The 15500-nt window shown below is 47.0% G+C and overlaps 1 protein-coding gene across 1 annotated transcript in view; it reads right to left on the bottom strand.

The window, feature by feature from the left end:
• gpr158b (G protein-coupled receptor 158b) overlaps positions 1-11493 on the bottom strand; it is a 36185-nt gene extending 24692 nt beyond the window's left edge. The window contains exons 1-2 of the mRNA XM_023815758.2: positions 10348-11493; positions 3742-3847 (exon numbers count right to left, since the gene is read on the bottom strand). Of these exons, the coding sequence (XP_023671526.2) occupies positions 3742-3847; positions 10348-11234 (993 nt within the window). The 5' untranslated portion in view covers positions 11235-11493. The remainder of the gene's footprint in view (positions 1-3741; positions 3848-10347) is intronic.
• Between the last annotated feature and the right edge of the window lie 4007 nt (positions 11494-15500).

The following is a 15500-nucleotide window of genomic DNA, read 5'->3' as shown; positions in this document are numbered from 1 at the left end:
AGGTTTCGCAAACTACTTTAAAACCAAAAGGCTCAAGTGCTCAACTAATCAGTTCAGTTCTTCTTCTACTTTAGTTTTTCCTTGATTGAAAGACTCATCCAGCTGTTTCACATTAACATTAGTGACACATGTATGATTGCAGGAGACTGACCAATCAGCACACAGCAAGAACTCAGTGCTTAAGTGAAATCCAGGTCCTTTTAATTAAAATGCTAGTTGAAAGTGTCCTCGTTGACATAGATTTTCTGGTCGCCCTGTGTCTAATGGGTCGACTGGCATTGATACTGACATTCATGATAGTTGATAATGAAGGAAGCAGTCAGACTGAATGTTGCAGGATATGATTAAGATGTGACACTGAAGCAGAACGTTGCACCAAAGCTCAGATGCTTGACGTCCAGCGTTTAGCACGGGCAGCTTCGGGACGCCAGTCCGTAGACGTGCGATGCGTCGGCGTGAAGCGTTAGGTGTGTCAAACGCAGTGAGCACGGCGCGTCGGCGGGAATGGGACACACTGACTGGGTACGGGGCTCACGGCCTGCCCTCCGGGTTCACAAACGGGGCGACCGTACTTCACACAGCACTGCACCACTTACGGACTCGGAGACACAAAGGGACGGCACTCCAGCGGGTGCCGGAATAGCTAATGGGATTAAGCTTTGAAATTAATTCAGTCGGCCACACAAAGCCTTGGGGAGGCTGGGCGCGGGATGTCCTGCCCATGATGTATTATGGGATGCGTGTTCCAAGGCGCCGTTATTCTCGCAGCGAAATGTACGATTAAAGCTTTGGGGCAATCGGATGCAGTATGGACGTCAACCTTCTCGCTGTAGGTGATTCCTCCCTGATTCAGCAACAGCGGCCACCTGATCGTGGCAGCGAAATCATCAGAGGTGTCTGACTTCTTTGAAAGGTACTTTTAGCTTTGTCAAATAATGACATAATTATAAACCACAACAGTGTAACAGCACCTGTGAAACATCTCACAATAAAACATGTTTCACTACAACCCTCCGTGATTGGCTGGTTCCATGTGACCAGGGGAGTACCCTGACATCCTGGGGCTCCCTGAGAAAATGTCACCATGGGCCCCCTGCTTGGCTTGGCGTTTTCAATTGCTTAGTTGATTTTGCTGAGTGGGGGGGGGGGATTTTGGGCCTCCTACAAAGTGCTGGGCCCCCTGAATTTGTCATGGTATCCATACCCCTCCGACGCCCCTGCACGTGGCCTCTCAGCACCGACACGCTCATGGCTGCTGAGGCCTGACCTGGAAGCATGTTCACAGAATCGTGTCGCTTCGGTTCACTGTTAGAGCCGGTCGGTGGGCAGGTTGGGTGATCGCAGGCCCGAAATGCGACCTGCGTGTCTGCCACGCTGTCTTGCCGATTTCCGTCACCGGGTGCGATGCGTCCTTGAGTTTCTCTGCTCGCTGACAAGAGGTAGAGAGACGAGGAGAGTGAGACCCCCCACCCCCAGAAGAGGGGGGGAGTTAACCATTTCAGAATGGCCACACTGAGACCAGCTGAGTGTCTCAGTCGACTCCCATGCCAGTACGACGGTAACGCAAAGGCATTTCTGGCACAGTGGGGTGTTCCACCGAGGTCTATTTAAGTGCCCTGAGCACAGCCAGGCAGACGGGGCCTTTCCATTCCAACGGAGACGCTTGTTTTCATGGCCGTCACAGCTCGCCGAAGCCATTCAGCCCGTCATGACACTTCCAGAGACGAACGGGCTGTATTTAATATTTATTTCTCCCAAACTTTCTGCGCATTTTCCACTCCTAAAATTAGAGCAGCTTCTTACATAACCTGCCTCCGACGGATCGCTCGCGTCCGTGCCGGAGAGTGCCTTCCTTAATATGCGCGCTCCTGCGGTCTAATGGAAGGGTCCGGAAATAACCTGGGTCCGGGGGCTATTAACGAGTTGGGAGGTGGGGGCGGGCGAATCAGCAGCGAGATGCCGGAGCTGGAGGTCATACCTTGGCAAGGCTTTTATTTACTTTTGGGTCTGCCGGCTGGAGGGGCGGCCACATTGGTCGGGGGCTGGCCGTCGCTCAAAGCCCAGAGTCCATCTGCTTGCTGTCACTTTACTTGACGGGGTCACGGAGCTGCATACTTCAGTCACATTTTCTGTTTCTCTATCGACGTGACATTATACCTTAAACTAACCACTAATCTTTTACACAAAAACCCAACACAAATTAAAAAAAAGCTCTAGATTACGCTTCAGAATTTAGCCCCCAGGCAATATTTTTATGAATGTTGATTAAGTCATGTGTGATGCTTGTCAACGAAGAATGGGACATTATCCAATGAAATCGATCTCCGTTAATCACTGTCATGTTTTATACTATATACAGTATTTCCAGGAGCAGGGACATTGGTACTGTGGTTACTAAGAAGTTTCACTATTAAATAGAGGAAATGGGGGTTTCCCCCCTCCCACATCTGGGACCTGATTGGCTGTGAAGCACAAATTATGTTACACCATCCAGCAATCCGTCCACAGGAAGCCCCATCTTTGACCCCCCTCCTCCCCCCCAACATACAATTGTACAACATACAATCCCAGGTGACATCATCTCTGTGACAGAAGGGAGGTCAAAGCATTACAGCAGGTATCTCGTGGGAGAAACTGCCGCAGTGCATTCTGGGATATGTATTTTTCCCTCCTTTTGAAGTCTTGAGCCTGAGTGAAGGTTCCAAAACTGGCCACTTGCACCAGCACACACACATGGGACCAGAAAGCAGTAATGAAAAGCGCAATGGGTGTAACACCAGCAGCCAGCAATCTGCCCCCCCCCCGTCAGCCTCCCAGTGAACGGGATGCACAGACAAAAAGCATAATCAATAATTTAGAGATTCCACTGCAATCCATTACACTACATGTATAATAGATGGAATCAGACCCACTTCACACGAGCTTTTAGACCTGATGCTCTATATCATAACCCAAAGACTCCAATTAAAAGCCCTATCTGGCACAAGTGCTAATCACCTTTTATAAGATAATTTCTCATTTTGCTCAGGTATATGCGAGTGCACTACCCACTACCCAGAGGCAGAAATGTAGGTGTGTGATGGTCATTGTATCAAAACTGGGCACTGCTGTTTGACCTTTGAGCCTGGTCCTTGTTTTGAGCTGATTCAGCAAATATTTCCAACTGTAGGCAGTTAAATCACTTCAGTGACCTATGGAAGGATCTGCCAAGTCAACAGGATTAAAATAGTGATGCAAATATATATTAATGTTTATGTCAATTGTAGTCAAACGGAAGTCATGAAGAATCCTAGTCATGAAGAATATGTCCCAGTTCAAATCTGGCCTTTTCTACCAATCAGTGGAAGCACAGAACAAGCTATTTTACTGCTGTTTTCCAGAAATAATGGAAATGAAAACACAGTAAGGCCGACACATAAAGAATTTGATGCTGAATGAGGCTGCATGCCCAGCAATAAAGGAGCCATGTGTTATGTCGGAGGTCTGTGAAGTCACACACGTCTCGCCCCGGTGAGCTCATGCATGACCGTTATCCGGAAAGCAGCCGTGCATGGGAAACGCCGCTCGCCAAAGCTGCAGCCGGCTCCGTCGCTGGCCCGCAAATCCCAGCGGGCCGCGACAGAAACCTGGTCCAGGAGGCACAGAACCGATAGAGCATCCGGTCTGTGTCCTGACGCGGCGGTGAGGAGGAGCTATTTTCGGAAACGGACCCGGATCACGGGGTCTGTTGTCGGATCTCACCTCCATGGTGGTCAGGTTGCACCTGTGGGTCCCACCGAACCACCCAGTGCTGGAACACTGGTCGATGTCCACGTCCTGCAGGTTGACATCCACACGCACGACACCCCTGGAGGAGGGAGGGGGGAGAGAGCGGCTGTTCATATCTCCAGGATGGTACACGGGCCAAACTCTGTTAGCGTTCTGGGACAGCTGAGCCGGTACTTTCCAGACACAGTCAGAGAAAATGTTTAAAGCTGTTTATCTGGGTAGTAAGTGTATATTTGCTCAGAAGGAAACAAAGTAACATTAGAACATATTCAAACAAACACCAACACAATAAAGATGCTCTCCAAAATGTTACGTATATCTAGTTGGACGGCTAGATGGACACTGCTTCAGCTCCCAAACCTCTCCTCAGGGGCACCCCAGCCATTCCATGTGTTTCTTAATTTATCCACCAGCTCACTTAATTAATCAACTCAATTAGTTGAATTGCTAAATAAGGTGACCTAGTGGTTGAGTCAATACTACATGGTTGGTTGCTGCAAACATCAGAGTGATTTTAGGAGAGTTTTTGAAATGTTTAATGCTTAAGCAGACACACTTTGACAGACATAATATCATTATATATTGAAGATCATTTAAGCATCGTCTCCTTTGTCTGCCTGAGGCTGCTGCAAGTACTGTAGGCTGCTTGCGGTTCAGTCACAGAAGGAGCCCTTCTGGGATTTGATCTCATGCTCTTCTCCAGTGGAAACTCAATACGGTGCAGAGCCGGCGTTCTTCTGGACACGGTGCTCTGCGGACATCTCTACAGGCTGCCTCCGGCTTATTCCCTCCAGATGCCCGTTAATAATAAACAAACACCAGCACTGCAACACGTTTTTTTTTGTCCCAGCAATGCGTCTACGGTATCTAATGCATATTTAGTAATGCATCGATTAAGCAGTAGCGCTGACTGACAGAGTACTCGTGTTTTTATGTAAATAGGAACAGGACCAGCAAAACGGCTTAGAGGGAGCAGCTTAGCTTGCATCAGAACTCCAACTTCTGACTGCAACCTGGTGGTCAGTTTTTAATTATTTATTCCTTGGCACTGCTGACCAGGGAAGGAGGCCGTCATGGCCTGGAGAGATCTGGACAGATTCCACCCCCCCGCGACCACATCACAGCCTGCTTCTGTACAGTTCCAGATGTTCTCCTGTCTATTTAGTGCTTACACCTGGTCAACAGGGGCTTTTCTGCAGTTCCATCAACAGCTCAGGCAAATGTTCATTCTGTAGTTAAGGAGACAGATTATACCCTTGTGCCCTAAGGAGCCTGGTTACAGCGCCCCCTATCACCATAACCAGGAAAAGCAGTTAGATGATGTAAGGATGGATAGATGGATGGTCACAAGACATAAGCTACATGAGATCTTCTGTGGTACAGCATTATCGAGCCACAAAGCTTCTCACAAGGACAAAAGATCCTAATATTTAGTATACAGATGCCAAAGGAACACACGTCCTCCCTGAATTTTGGAGAAATTCTTTTCTCAATGACCTTCTGGGAGTTCAAAGCTTTCAGGATATATACTCTTAACTATGAAGACACGGTAAACAAGGTCTTTGGACTTTGTGCACATTTTATATGAAGTCTGTCATGTTTATGGAAAAAAAAAAAAAACATTTACAGAAACTATCACCTCATCCTGGATGCACCTAAACCTACAACCAAAAGCAGTGGGTAGATGATGGATGGATGAATGGATGGATGGATGGATGTTTCCATAGAGGGAACCTTGAGCTTTGCATCTAAATGCTGCCCAGTGCTGTTTTCAGAGGCAGAAGCAGAATGATCCAGAAACCCAAGCCTGCAAGACAAACTCCATAATGTGCTCCAGAACCAGGACATCTGCTGTGCGAGGACTGTGTCCAGGCCCCCCCAGGACAGCTGGGCTCGCCCCCCCACGCTTCTCCTTCTGTCAGGACGATGCCTGGCCAAAACGGCCTGTTTTATCCTCTCCCCCCTCCCCATCCCTGTTTTCTCACACAGGAGTCTGTATGTCCGCCCCCCCCCCCCTCCCAGACTCCCCCTGGCGTTGCCACTGAGCCAGAAGCTCTGAAGCAGAGCCAAACATTCTCCATGACCCACTAAATGGGCACGGTGCCTCATCACACAGGGCCACCTCCGGGCAGCAAAAGATAAGCACGTTCGGGCCAGGAGCGCCCCGGCGCGACCCCGGGGCGAATCTCCAGCAGGGTGCCGTCTTTCTCCCCGGCATGAGATGGGGCCCGGCCCACGGGAGGCCAGAGAGCGCCCAGCACGTCCTACAAACCAGCTGGCATCTTATTCTCCCTGTCAAACCCAGCTAAGGCCCTCAAAAGACCCCAGAGAACGTTAGGTTCTGCTCGCGATGGACCCCAGGACGGGCGCCGGCTTTGCCGAGCGCGATTCCCGACCCGGCTGGACGAGAGCAGCCAGTCCCGCATCACACATCCGAGTAAAAACAAAAGCCCATTTTCCCGGGGGTGGGATTGCTAATCCCAGCTCTGAAGAGAATCTCTGATTACGCTAATCTGTGTGAAACAACACTGACACTGAATGTGGCCGATGAAGCCAAAGCACCCTTGAACCAAGACTGATCCAGCCAAGGGCACGATCTTGGTTAATTTCTGCGGCTCGAAAAGGAACCGGGCCCTGAGGATGTCTCAATGTGTAATTGCCAATTTTTTTCTATCTAATGCCTGAACTGTTTGTTCTGATCTGTTCGTTCTGGACAGTGTGATTATGGCGGCGCTGGTCACCTTATCAGCCGGCTCCAACGATCTTAATTCAAACAATGATACAAACAATGGTCATGGACCTCTGATGCATTTGACTGCCGAGACACAGTAATAACAATGTAATAACAATGGCCTTTCATCGATCGCCCCGTAATCCCACTGTCTGAATGGGTCTGACTGAAGCACCCCAGTGAATTCCTAATACTGTGTGCGATATTTGATTTGTATTGCTGAGGGAAACATTTTTACTAATTGACTTTAAGCTGGATTAATACACAAAAATTCCCCCATAAATGCACATTATTATAAATATATTCCATATTTGGAGCGTATATTGCGTAATATGACATTTTATAAAGTTCTGTTGGCAAGTGGTAAAGAGGGTTTGTAGGTAATGAGTGAATCTCAAAGAAGCCCGGAGTTAATTGCACTTGGCACTGCTTTTAAGAGAAGCTATATATAGGCAGGAAGACCGCTTGGCCAGTACAGTCGCCGTGAGCCTGGAACCTGTCCCAGAAATCACTGGGCATGAGGCAGGGGACACCCAGGATGGGATGCCAGCCCATCACGGACACAGATACCACCATCATCATCATCATCATCATCATCATCATCAACATCATCAGCAACAATAATAATAATATTAACAATAACTGTCTGAGGCATGATGGGAATAGGGGGAGGTATGGCTCAAAAGGTCACAGGTTCATATCCTGTGGTTGGCAGGGTGATGTCACCATTGGGCCCTTAAACCCCAATTTCTACAGCTGATCCTGCTTTCCCAAAGAAATGTCTGTCGCTTTGGATGAATGTGCCAGCTAAATAAGTAAAAATTTATGTGTAAGGGAATCTGACCTGCAAACCTGGTCAGGGTGCTGCTTTGCTGTGACGGGATTGCCGGAAGCTATTTTCTTGATCAATGCGCCTGAACGTAAAACGAACCAGAGACAAGTGTCACTGATTTTGATCCTCTCTGGATCGTCCCTCCTGCCACGATTCGGAGAACCGCAACGTGAGAAACGTGACTCACTATCACCGTTCTGGATCCACCATTTTGTTCCACACTTCTGTGCTTCCCATACTGTGGAGCTCGCACCATCTGGACAAACGTACCCCCCCCCCCCCCCAGCCAGGCAGCGGACGTTTCGCGACTACCTGGAGTGTAACTGGGACGGACTGGCTCGGAGAACGTGCCAGAACACTGATCCTGAAATGATCCTGTAACGTGTCCAGGGAAGGTGTCGGCTAAGGCTCTCTCACACTGGATGTGACGATTGGCTCAGCTCAATTTGGACTTTCATCTTCATGAGGATTCAGCACGCCGGAGCTGATTCGCCAGTCTCGCCCCAGATGTGGCAATTGTCTCCATGAAGCAGTGCTGCACCTTTGACCAAAAAAGGTTAGAAGCTCTTCATTTCCCAGCAGAAGAGTTACTGAATTGCTTAATAAAAATATCGCACTAGTGATTTGCACACTTGCCCATAGGTTTATGCTGAAAAACGTAAGTGTTTACCTCTTTCCCCATGGCGCTGACTATCCTACACCCAACCCTATGCAATCGGAACATCTCAATGCGATTGTCTTCTCTCTGGAAACACCACCTGGCAGTAAACTGCTAAAGCTCAGATTGGCGATGGGCAGCTTGGGGAACAAGCAGAACAAACCCATCCTAAACCCCAGCTGAACCCCAGCGAAACAGGTCAGGTCACACCAGAGCCTCAGATGTTCAAGTATTAGTTGTCATTCTGTTGCAGTCAAGCCAGAGTCGAGGGTCTGCAGCCCCAGGATCTTCTCTGTATCTTGTTCCCCAATCCAGTGTGACCTCCCCCCCACACACCCACCTGCCTAGCCCCCAGGACTCCTCTCCCATATGCATCACTTCCTCTGCCCCATCTCCAGAGCCCCATCTTAATGAATCCCTGTCATAGTCCTACACTCTCAGGTCAAAGGGCTCCTCCCCCTTTCTGACCAATGGCAGTCAGACGCTCAATTACCATTACAGCAGAAGATCAATCTTCCTGTTTAACTGCCTGTTTTTCTCTGAATTCTCTGACACATTAGGCATCGCTATGGACACTCTCTTCATGCTATTAACAACAAAGTCCCCAGGGTGCACCATGCTCTTCTTTTCATATACATCGCGGCTGCAAGTAGGCAAAGCTTGGCGCAAAAATATCTCTGAGACAGGTGATGCTCCACAGCCTCACGAGTTAGACCCGTGTTCTGAAAGGGCAGAGAGGCAGAATTGGAAATTTAAGCATTTTAAAACCAGCAAACTCATATGTTGATCCCACAACTGGATTTCCCAGCCCCAATCCTAAAATTAACCTATTAAGCGGGTCTTGTGTCTGCAAATCCTTAGTGCCAAACCAGTGAACACTCAACCAATCCAAGAAGCTAAACCACAGATGTTTGATTTAAAATTCACTGGCACCTCCAATGAGATTTGTGCGATAGGCATTGATTGGCGTAAATTGCAGACTGCACTGCATGTTTGATCATAGCGGTAATTTAAACCTATACTTGATATATGGTAAAGATTGTGTCGCGGTGCAAAAATGGTCGAAAACCATTAGTTAGACTAACCAATGGAAGGACGTCATAATGAATATGTACATTCTGTGCTACCCGAAGGCCCCGATCTAGATATTCCCCGTGAAAGCTCACAAAACGACGCGTCCTACCATCTCGCCACAGCAGGTGGCGAAAAGATATGGCTGAGAGCCAGACTGCTACTTACAAACAGGAAATAAGGCTCGATCCATGGGATCAAATGAAATATCAAGCAAGATCATATGACAAAAGCCGAGCAATAAAAGACTAATAAAACCCACTTTAAAAATACTGCAGTCGGTACCTCAGACACACACTCCTTTCCGACACGGTTTTGATGGGATTTGCCGTTTATCATGATGAAAAATCTCTTCTGTCATGCGTTTTCACAAGTCTTCCTGTACCAGAAACTGGATGTTTTTTTCGTAAAATAAAAGATAATCAAACATTAATACTGTGAGAAAAGAAATATAGACGAATGTGGACGTTGACTGAATACGTTAAACTAATTTCTCCAAACCTTATTCCACTTCCCAGCTGGGAGGAGATGTCGTGTAGACATAGATGTAAATAATACATACAAAGCAGTCCAATTACATGTGACTCAACTTCTCATCAGAACACGGAACATGCATTGACACGCTTTGCAAAGGAACCGTGTTTTATTGCAACATTCACACGTCGTCAAGTCAACGTGGAGAACAGGGATGAAGGGGGGGGGCGGGTTGTGTGTGAAGGATGCAGCGAGGCTGGAGTTTTTTTTGACGAGCTTGAGGAGCCGAGGGCTCTCACCGCAACGGAATAACATCAGCGGTTATTTTTAGATCCGTCCTCTGCATCTGGCGTCAGCTGAGCGACGCGCTTTACAGGAACACCTAACACCTATAGAAGGAGAGCCGCTGCAATCTGAACAGCCCTGGGCTGTCTTACCATTCACTTATCCATCATCATCATCATCATTATTATTATTATTATTATCATCATCATCATCATCATCATACTCATCATCACCATTATTATTATTATTATTATTATTATTATTATTATTATTATTATACACCATACAGCCTGAAGTTTTGAGAAAGGCAATGTACACATTAGAAACGATTCCCCTTTTGGCATTTCCACTGTTCATCAAATCTTAAAGCTGGAACTTGACCTCAAACTCCAGTTGCATAAAGATCAAACCTAAGTAGGCCTATGTACTTTGTAAAGACACGAGTGAGCAACAGTTAAGCATTTGGGCAGTTAGAGAGACAGACGCACGCATGAAACCCTAGACGCCCGTAAGATTACCCTCACCTACCTGAACTCAGGTGCCAAGTTCGGCTTCAAGCCGTAGAAGCCGGCGGACAAAGTCAGGAGCCAGTGGGGAATAAAATTCCCATTTTCGCACTCGAGGAAGGGAGCCGACCACTTTATCTGAGTTTTATCGAAGATGTAGCCGTCCCCTCTCGTGTGCGTTTCGGCTGATGGGTTCGCCTCTTTCCCCGTAACCCTCCTATGCGAATGTGGCTTCTTTTTGTCCCTGAACTCACTGAACCATTCCGACTCGGAGGTTTTGTTTTTTAGATAATGGTGGGACGTATTTGAAAGATCTTGGAGGACTATTTCACTATCCATCCTAGTGGCTTGGAGAAAGATATTGGGACTGGGTAAAGACGATTCTGTGCTGAATGTCACCACGGCACGGTGGATCTTTGGATCGCCCTCCAGCATACTCTGGACTAACGCGTGGTACCAGTGTATGTCTCGCCGGAGACTGTGCTCTCTCGACCTGTTCCCCTGTAGGATCATATTCAGGAAGTTGGCGGCGTGAGCCACCGTATCGAGCACACCGTGCAGGGAGTGATGGGGAGTGACGGGCGATGCACCGCGCAGGCTGCTCAGCTCGTATCTCCGGGAGCATGGGGCTTGCTTTAGCGTTGCCGAGTCTCCGGTGTGGAGAAACGCCGTCACGACCCTGGGCAGGTCCTCCTCGATCTTGTGGGCGAGGACGGGGCGCTCAGTCACCGGCTTGAAGAAATAAGTCGGGTGCTGCGGCGGATCCTTCTTGCTAACGTGGGTGCTTTGCACGGGATACTTCCCTCGGATTTCCGAGTCACTGTCTTGATCCGACCACTCCACGTACCCATAATTTGATCCGACAACAAATCCCATTTGCAACAGTAGGGAAATCAGAAAAACAGACATATCGCCAAGCCGTTTCCCCTCACAGGCTTAGATAAGACTCAGTTTACTCCAAGCAATAAAGTGTGAAAATGCATGAAATTGGCAGTCGGTATCCTCCAGCTACCTAATCGATTTTATTAAGTTGTTGCCTATTACGGTAGTATCAGCTATTGAAAATCCACGGACGACAGCCTCATCTCCTGCATGTCACATTCTTCTTCCTCTCCATCAGAGATCCCAGCCCCAGCTTACATGCATGTCCGACCGTCGCTGTTCTCATTCAGTCCATCTCCGTCTCCTCCACACTGCCAAGTCGACGGCGTCGTTTTTTCGGAGCTCCCCTGACACTGATATGTCTGGGTGTACGCAGGCTGAGCGGAAAGAGAAAAATATCCCCATCACTGGGTGCGCGTTGTCGTGACTCCAACACTTTCGTAAAAAAATATATAATAAATAAATAATAAAATGGTGAAAAAATAAATAAAAAATGAACGTACACACTCACACACCGCCCTCTTCTGTCTGTAACTGGGGGATACCAGAAACCACTTGCCCCTTAAATGCCGTCTACTTATCTTATGAGATTCCTGAAGTGTTCTCAAGTCATAAATGCTTATTTCTTCATTAAATCACCGCGCAATAACGTTTGGAAAAACGAGGAAGGAACTACCGTGTGCTGAATCAAAGCTTACTGAGAATGATTTTTTTTTTTTTTTTTACCGATGGGCGTTGCTTCGGGATGGCGAGATGTGCCGCTGGTTCTACCCCAAAGCGTTGGGTTCGAGTATCCTGATAGGCGCCCCTGTTCCCGTCGTGATCATCAGAGATTTCCTGCTACATCACAAATTCATTCTCGGCTATCATATTCCCTTTCGTGTGGGGTTGCACCCATGGACGCGCAGACAGAATCTGCATCACCATGATCCAAATTAGGTAACCAGTAACTGCAAATGGGAGATTAAAAAGCGTCGGATTTCGGAAAAATTATTAGATGGGGTAGTCTGTACTTTTATTTTATTATGAATATATTTCTTTTATGCTGTAATGATTGCCTATATAACACAAATGTATTTATGCAGAAAGAAAATGGTTAATTGGTGTGGTATCCATATGACGCCGATATTAGTCAGCAGTGAGGCGTGCAGGGGGACACAGGTAGGTGGTAGAAGAGCGTGGTTGATTGTCGTGTAACCCCCCTGCGTTCATCAGGTAAATCATTTATGTGAGATCGTGACTGTTCCACATCCAGGACCGCTGACTCACGCTCTGTTTGAATGGGCAGCGCGATGAAGGCGAAAAGTTACTTTTTCCTATAAGAACAGCGATAGCAGGGAACATCCAGAGTATTACCCCCCCCCCCCCCCCCCCCCCGTTCAAGGTGCTAGTGCTACCGACTGATAGTTTCACATATGCTGAATGCGCTTGAAGGGCGACATGGTGAAATGACTCAGGGTGGCAGGGATACTTATTTGACTCTGAGGTACAAGAACATAAGAAATTTACAGAGAGGAGGCTATTTGGCCCATCAAACTAATTTGGGGAGAATTCAATTCACAGCTCAGAGTTGTTAAAATTTTATCTCTAGCTCTGATTTAAAGGAACCCAAGGTTTTAGCTTGCACTACAGTAACAGGAAGACTATTCCATACTCTAACTACACGCTGTGTAAAGAAGTGCTTTCTCAAATCCAGTTTAAAATGTTCTCCTGCTTATTTGCACCTATGGCCACGAGTTCCAGTATTTTAACTAATATTAAAGTAACTATTTGGCTGAACAGCATCCAGACCCGTTAGAATCTTATAGACCTGGATCATGTCCCCCCTTAGTCTCCTTTGCTCGAGGCTGAACAGATTCAGCTCAGCTAACCTCTCCTCATAAGACATTCCTCTAAGACCAGGAATCATTCTTGTGACTAAACCTGCACAATATTTTAGGTGGGGTCCTACCAATATATAATCTTAGCATCACCTCCCTTGAGTTAAACTCCACACACCTAGAGACGTAACAACATTTTATGCTACTTCCTTTCGCGCTAAACCTGTGTGTAAGATATAATCCCCATCATATTTCATGTGAGCATGTATAAATAAGCCCATGTAGGCAGCTGTAATATTATTTTACTGCTGAGAACCTGCACATGTTTCTGTAAGGAAGGTTCTATGTCATGTTGTCAAAGGAAGTAATCACACCTTTTTGGAACGGATACTCTGCAGCATCTGTATAATAACAGGGCAGGAGACATGTTAAGGGGCAATGCAATATGAATATTTAATAAAGGGATCCTTTATGTTTGACCTGAGGACATCAGGAAAATTCCTAGTACCTATGCACACAGCAAAGGGATGAGTAGGGAGGTATATGTACAGAAATTTGTGGAGTTTTGCTTATTGTAATAGATTACTGATATGTATCAGCGCCAGGCAATCCTATTGGGCGCCAACTTCTGAAAGGGTCCTGACTTGCCAGTCAATTTCACTTTGCCTCAGACAGGGGGCATTAGCAGTGATGCTCACATAGGGCACCACATCAGCAAGGACTGATATATTTTAATATAATATGTGTGGGAACCTTTGTGTTTAGATAGATGGTCCGTCTTCATGGATGGACTCATCGCCAGGATCAGCGTTTAAGGTGAAGATGCTCAGCTGCTCCGATTGCCACCCTGAGTCCTCTCTGATCATCAGGTATCCATTCACACACACTCGCCTGGACACACTTCCTCCATGACCTGGTCAGGAACACGCACACATACACACACGCGCACACACACCGCTGCACACTTTCTGGAGCCCAAAAACAGAGCGATCAAGAACAACTGACAGTCGTTGACAACTACAATTGATGGGATGGCTGCACTACACCACAACAAAGCTTGGAAACAAATGTCGCTTTGAGCTCCCCCCCCCAGCTGACAGCCCGCTCTGAGGCTGCTCTGCTCTGACAGTTTAATTAGTTTCCCTGCAGTGCTGAAATATAAGGCAGTGTCCAGCCAAGATGTTTTTTTTTCTGCTCCTGTGTTGGCAAACTGTTTAAATGTCACTATACTGGAGCAGTTACACCGATTTCATTAAAATGTGGGCCAGGGCAGCGTCCGTCGAGCTGTCAGAAAACGAGGGCTGTGACTCCTGTTTCCTTTGAGCTGAGCTTGCAGGAGGTCCAATCGTATATTTAACTTGAAGTCTCAAAATCGGCGGACTTGTGCCGGGGCTAACAAAAGATTTACGGGAGCTTTAAGCCTATTGTTTGCTTTAGATTCTGATAACATAAAAAGTATAACTAATATATTATTTGAATGAACACTTCAAACGCACAGTTCTGTAAGATTTATTTGATCGCTGATTTGACAGCGAACCTCTTACATAATGTATGGTTCATGTTTAACAGCCCATAATGCTGGAAATCACACAACACTGTGCATAGCAGGGGCTGACAACTACATCAATGCCATAAACAAGTCTGATCTGAAATGTATTTTATAAACCAAGAACAATTCTTCAGACATGCGCAGATTTCAATCTACTTGGATAATTGATTTGTTTCCTGAACCAATTGCATTAACCAACTGACCTGTTAGAGTAAAATACTCAAACCCCAGTCTAATGTAATGGCAGCATGTCCACCGTTAGCTGTAAAGCAGTAATGGCCCGACCCTCCATATACTTGCACTGCGATATCACCAGTACATATTTGTGAGTTCATGAACGCATGCAAAAACAGCCACTGTACCATCTGCAGTTCATACCTGATAAGCCATCTGAAGCAAAGTGGGTTTGGGCCAGGATAATACATGGATGGGAGACCAACTAGGAAGGCTGGGTTGCTGCTGGAAGAGATGTTGGTGTGCCCAACAAGTTAGCTCATCCTGGAGTCAGTGTGAACCCCAATGCTCCAGTGCAGTAATGGGTATACTGTGTATGAAGAATGGTGCTGTACTTTGAATGAGAACCTGAGGTTCTGACCCTGGGCAGCTTTTGAAAGAGTAGGGGCAGTACCCTCATGCCATTGGCCAAAACTGCCCACTGTGGCCCTATCAGATCTGGCCTCCTAATCACCCCCTATATCTAACTGGTGAATTCTCTCCTGCCCCTTCACCACCTTAGCTATGGTGTGGTGAGCATACTGGTGCAGAATGGCTGCTGTCACATCATCCATGTGGGGGCTACACAGTGGTGGTGGTTGAAGTGGCTCCCCATTGGTTCTGTGAAGTGCTATATATAATGTATCACTCATTCAAAACAATGCTGTACGCCCGTTGTGTCAAATACTACTCCCCCTAGTGGTCACGTTT

This window comes from Paramormyrops kingsleyae, chromosome 4 (genome assembly GCF_048594095.1).
Source record: "Paramormyrops kingsleyae isolate MSU_618 chromosome 4, PKINGS_0.4, whole genome shotgun sequence".
NCBI lineage: Eukaryota > Metazoa > Chordata > Actinopteri > Osteoglossiformes > Mormyridae > Paramormyrops > Paramormyrops kingsleyae.
Note: the sequence above shows the minus strand (reverse complement) of the source record. Positions and strands in the feature narration are given on the sequence as shown.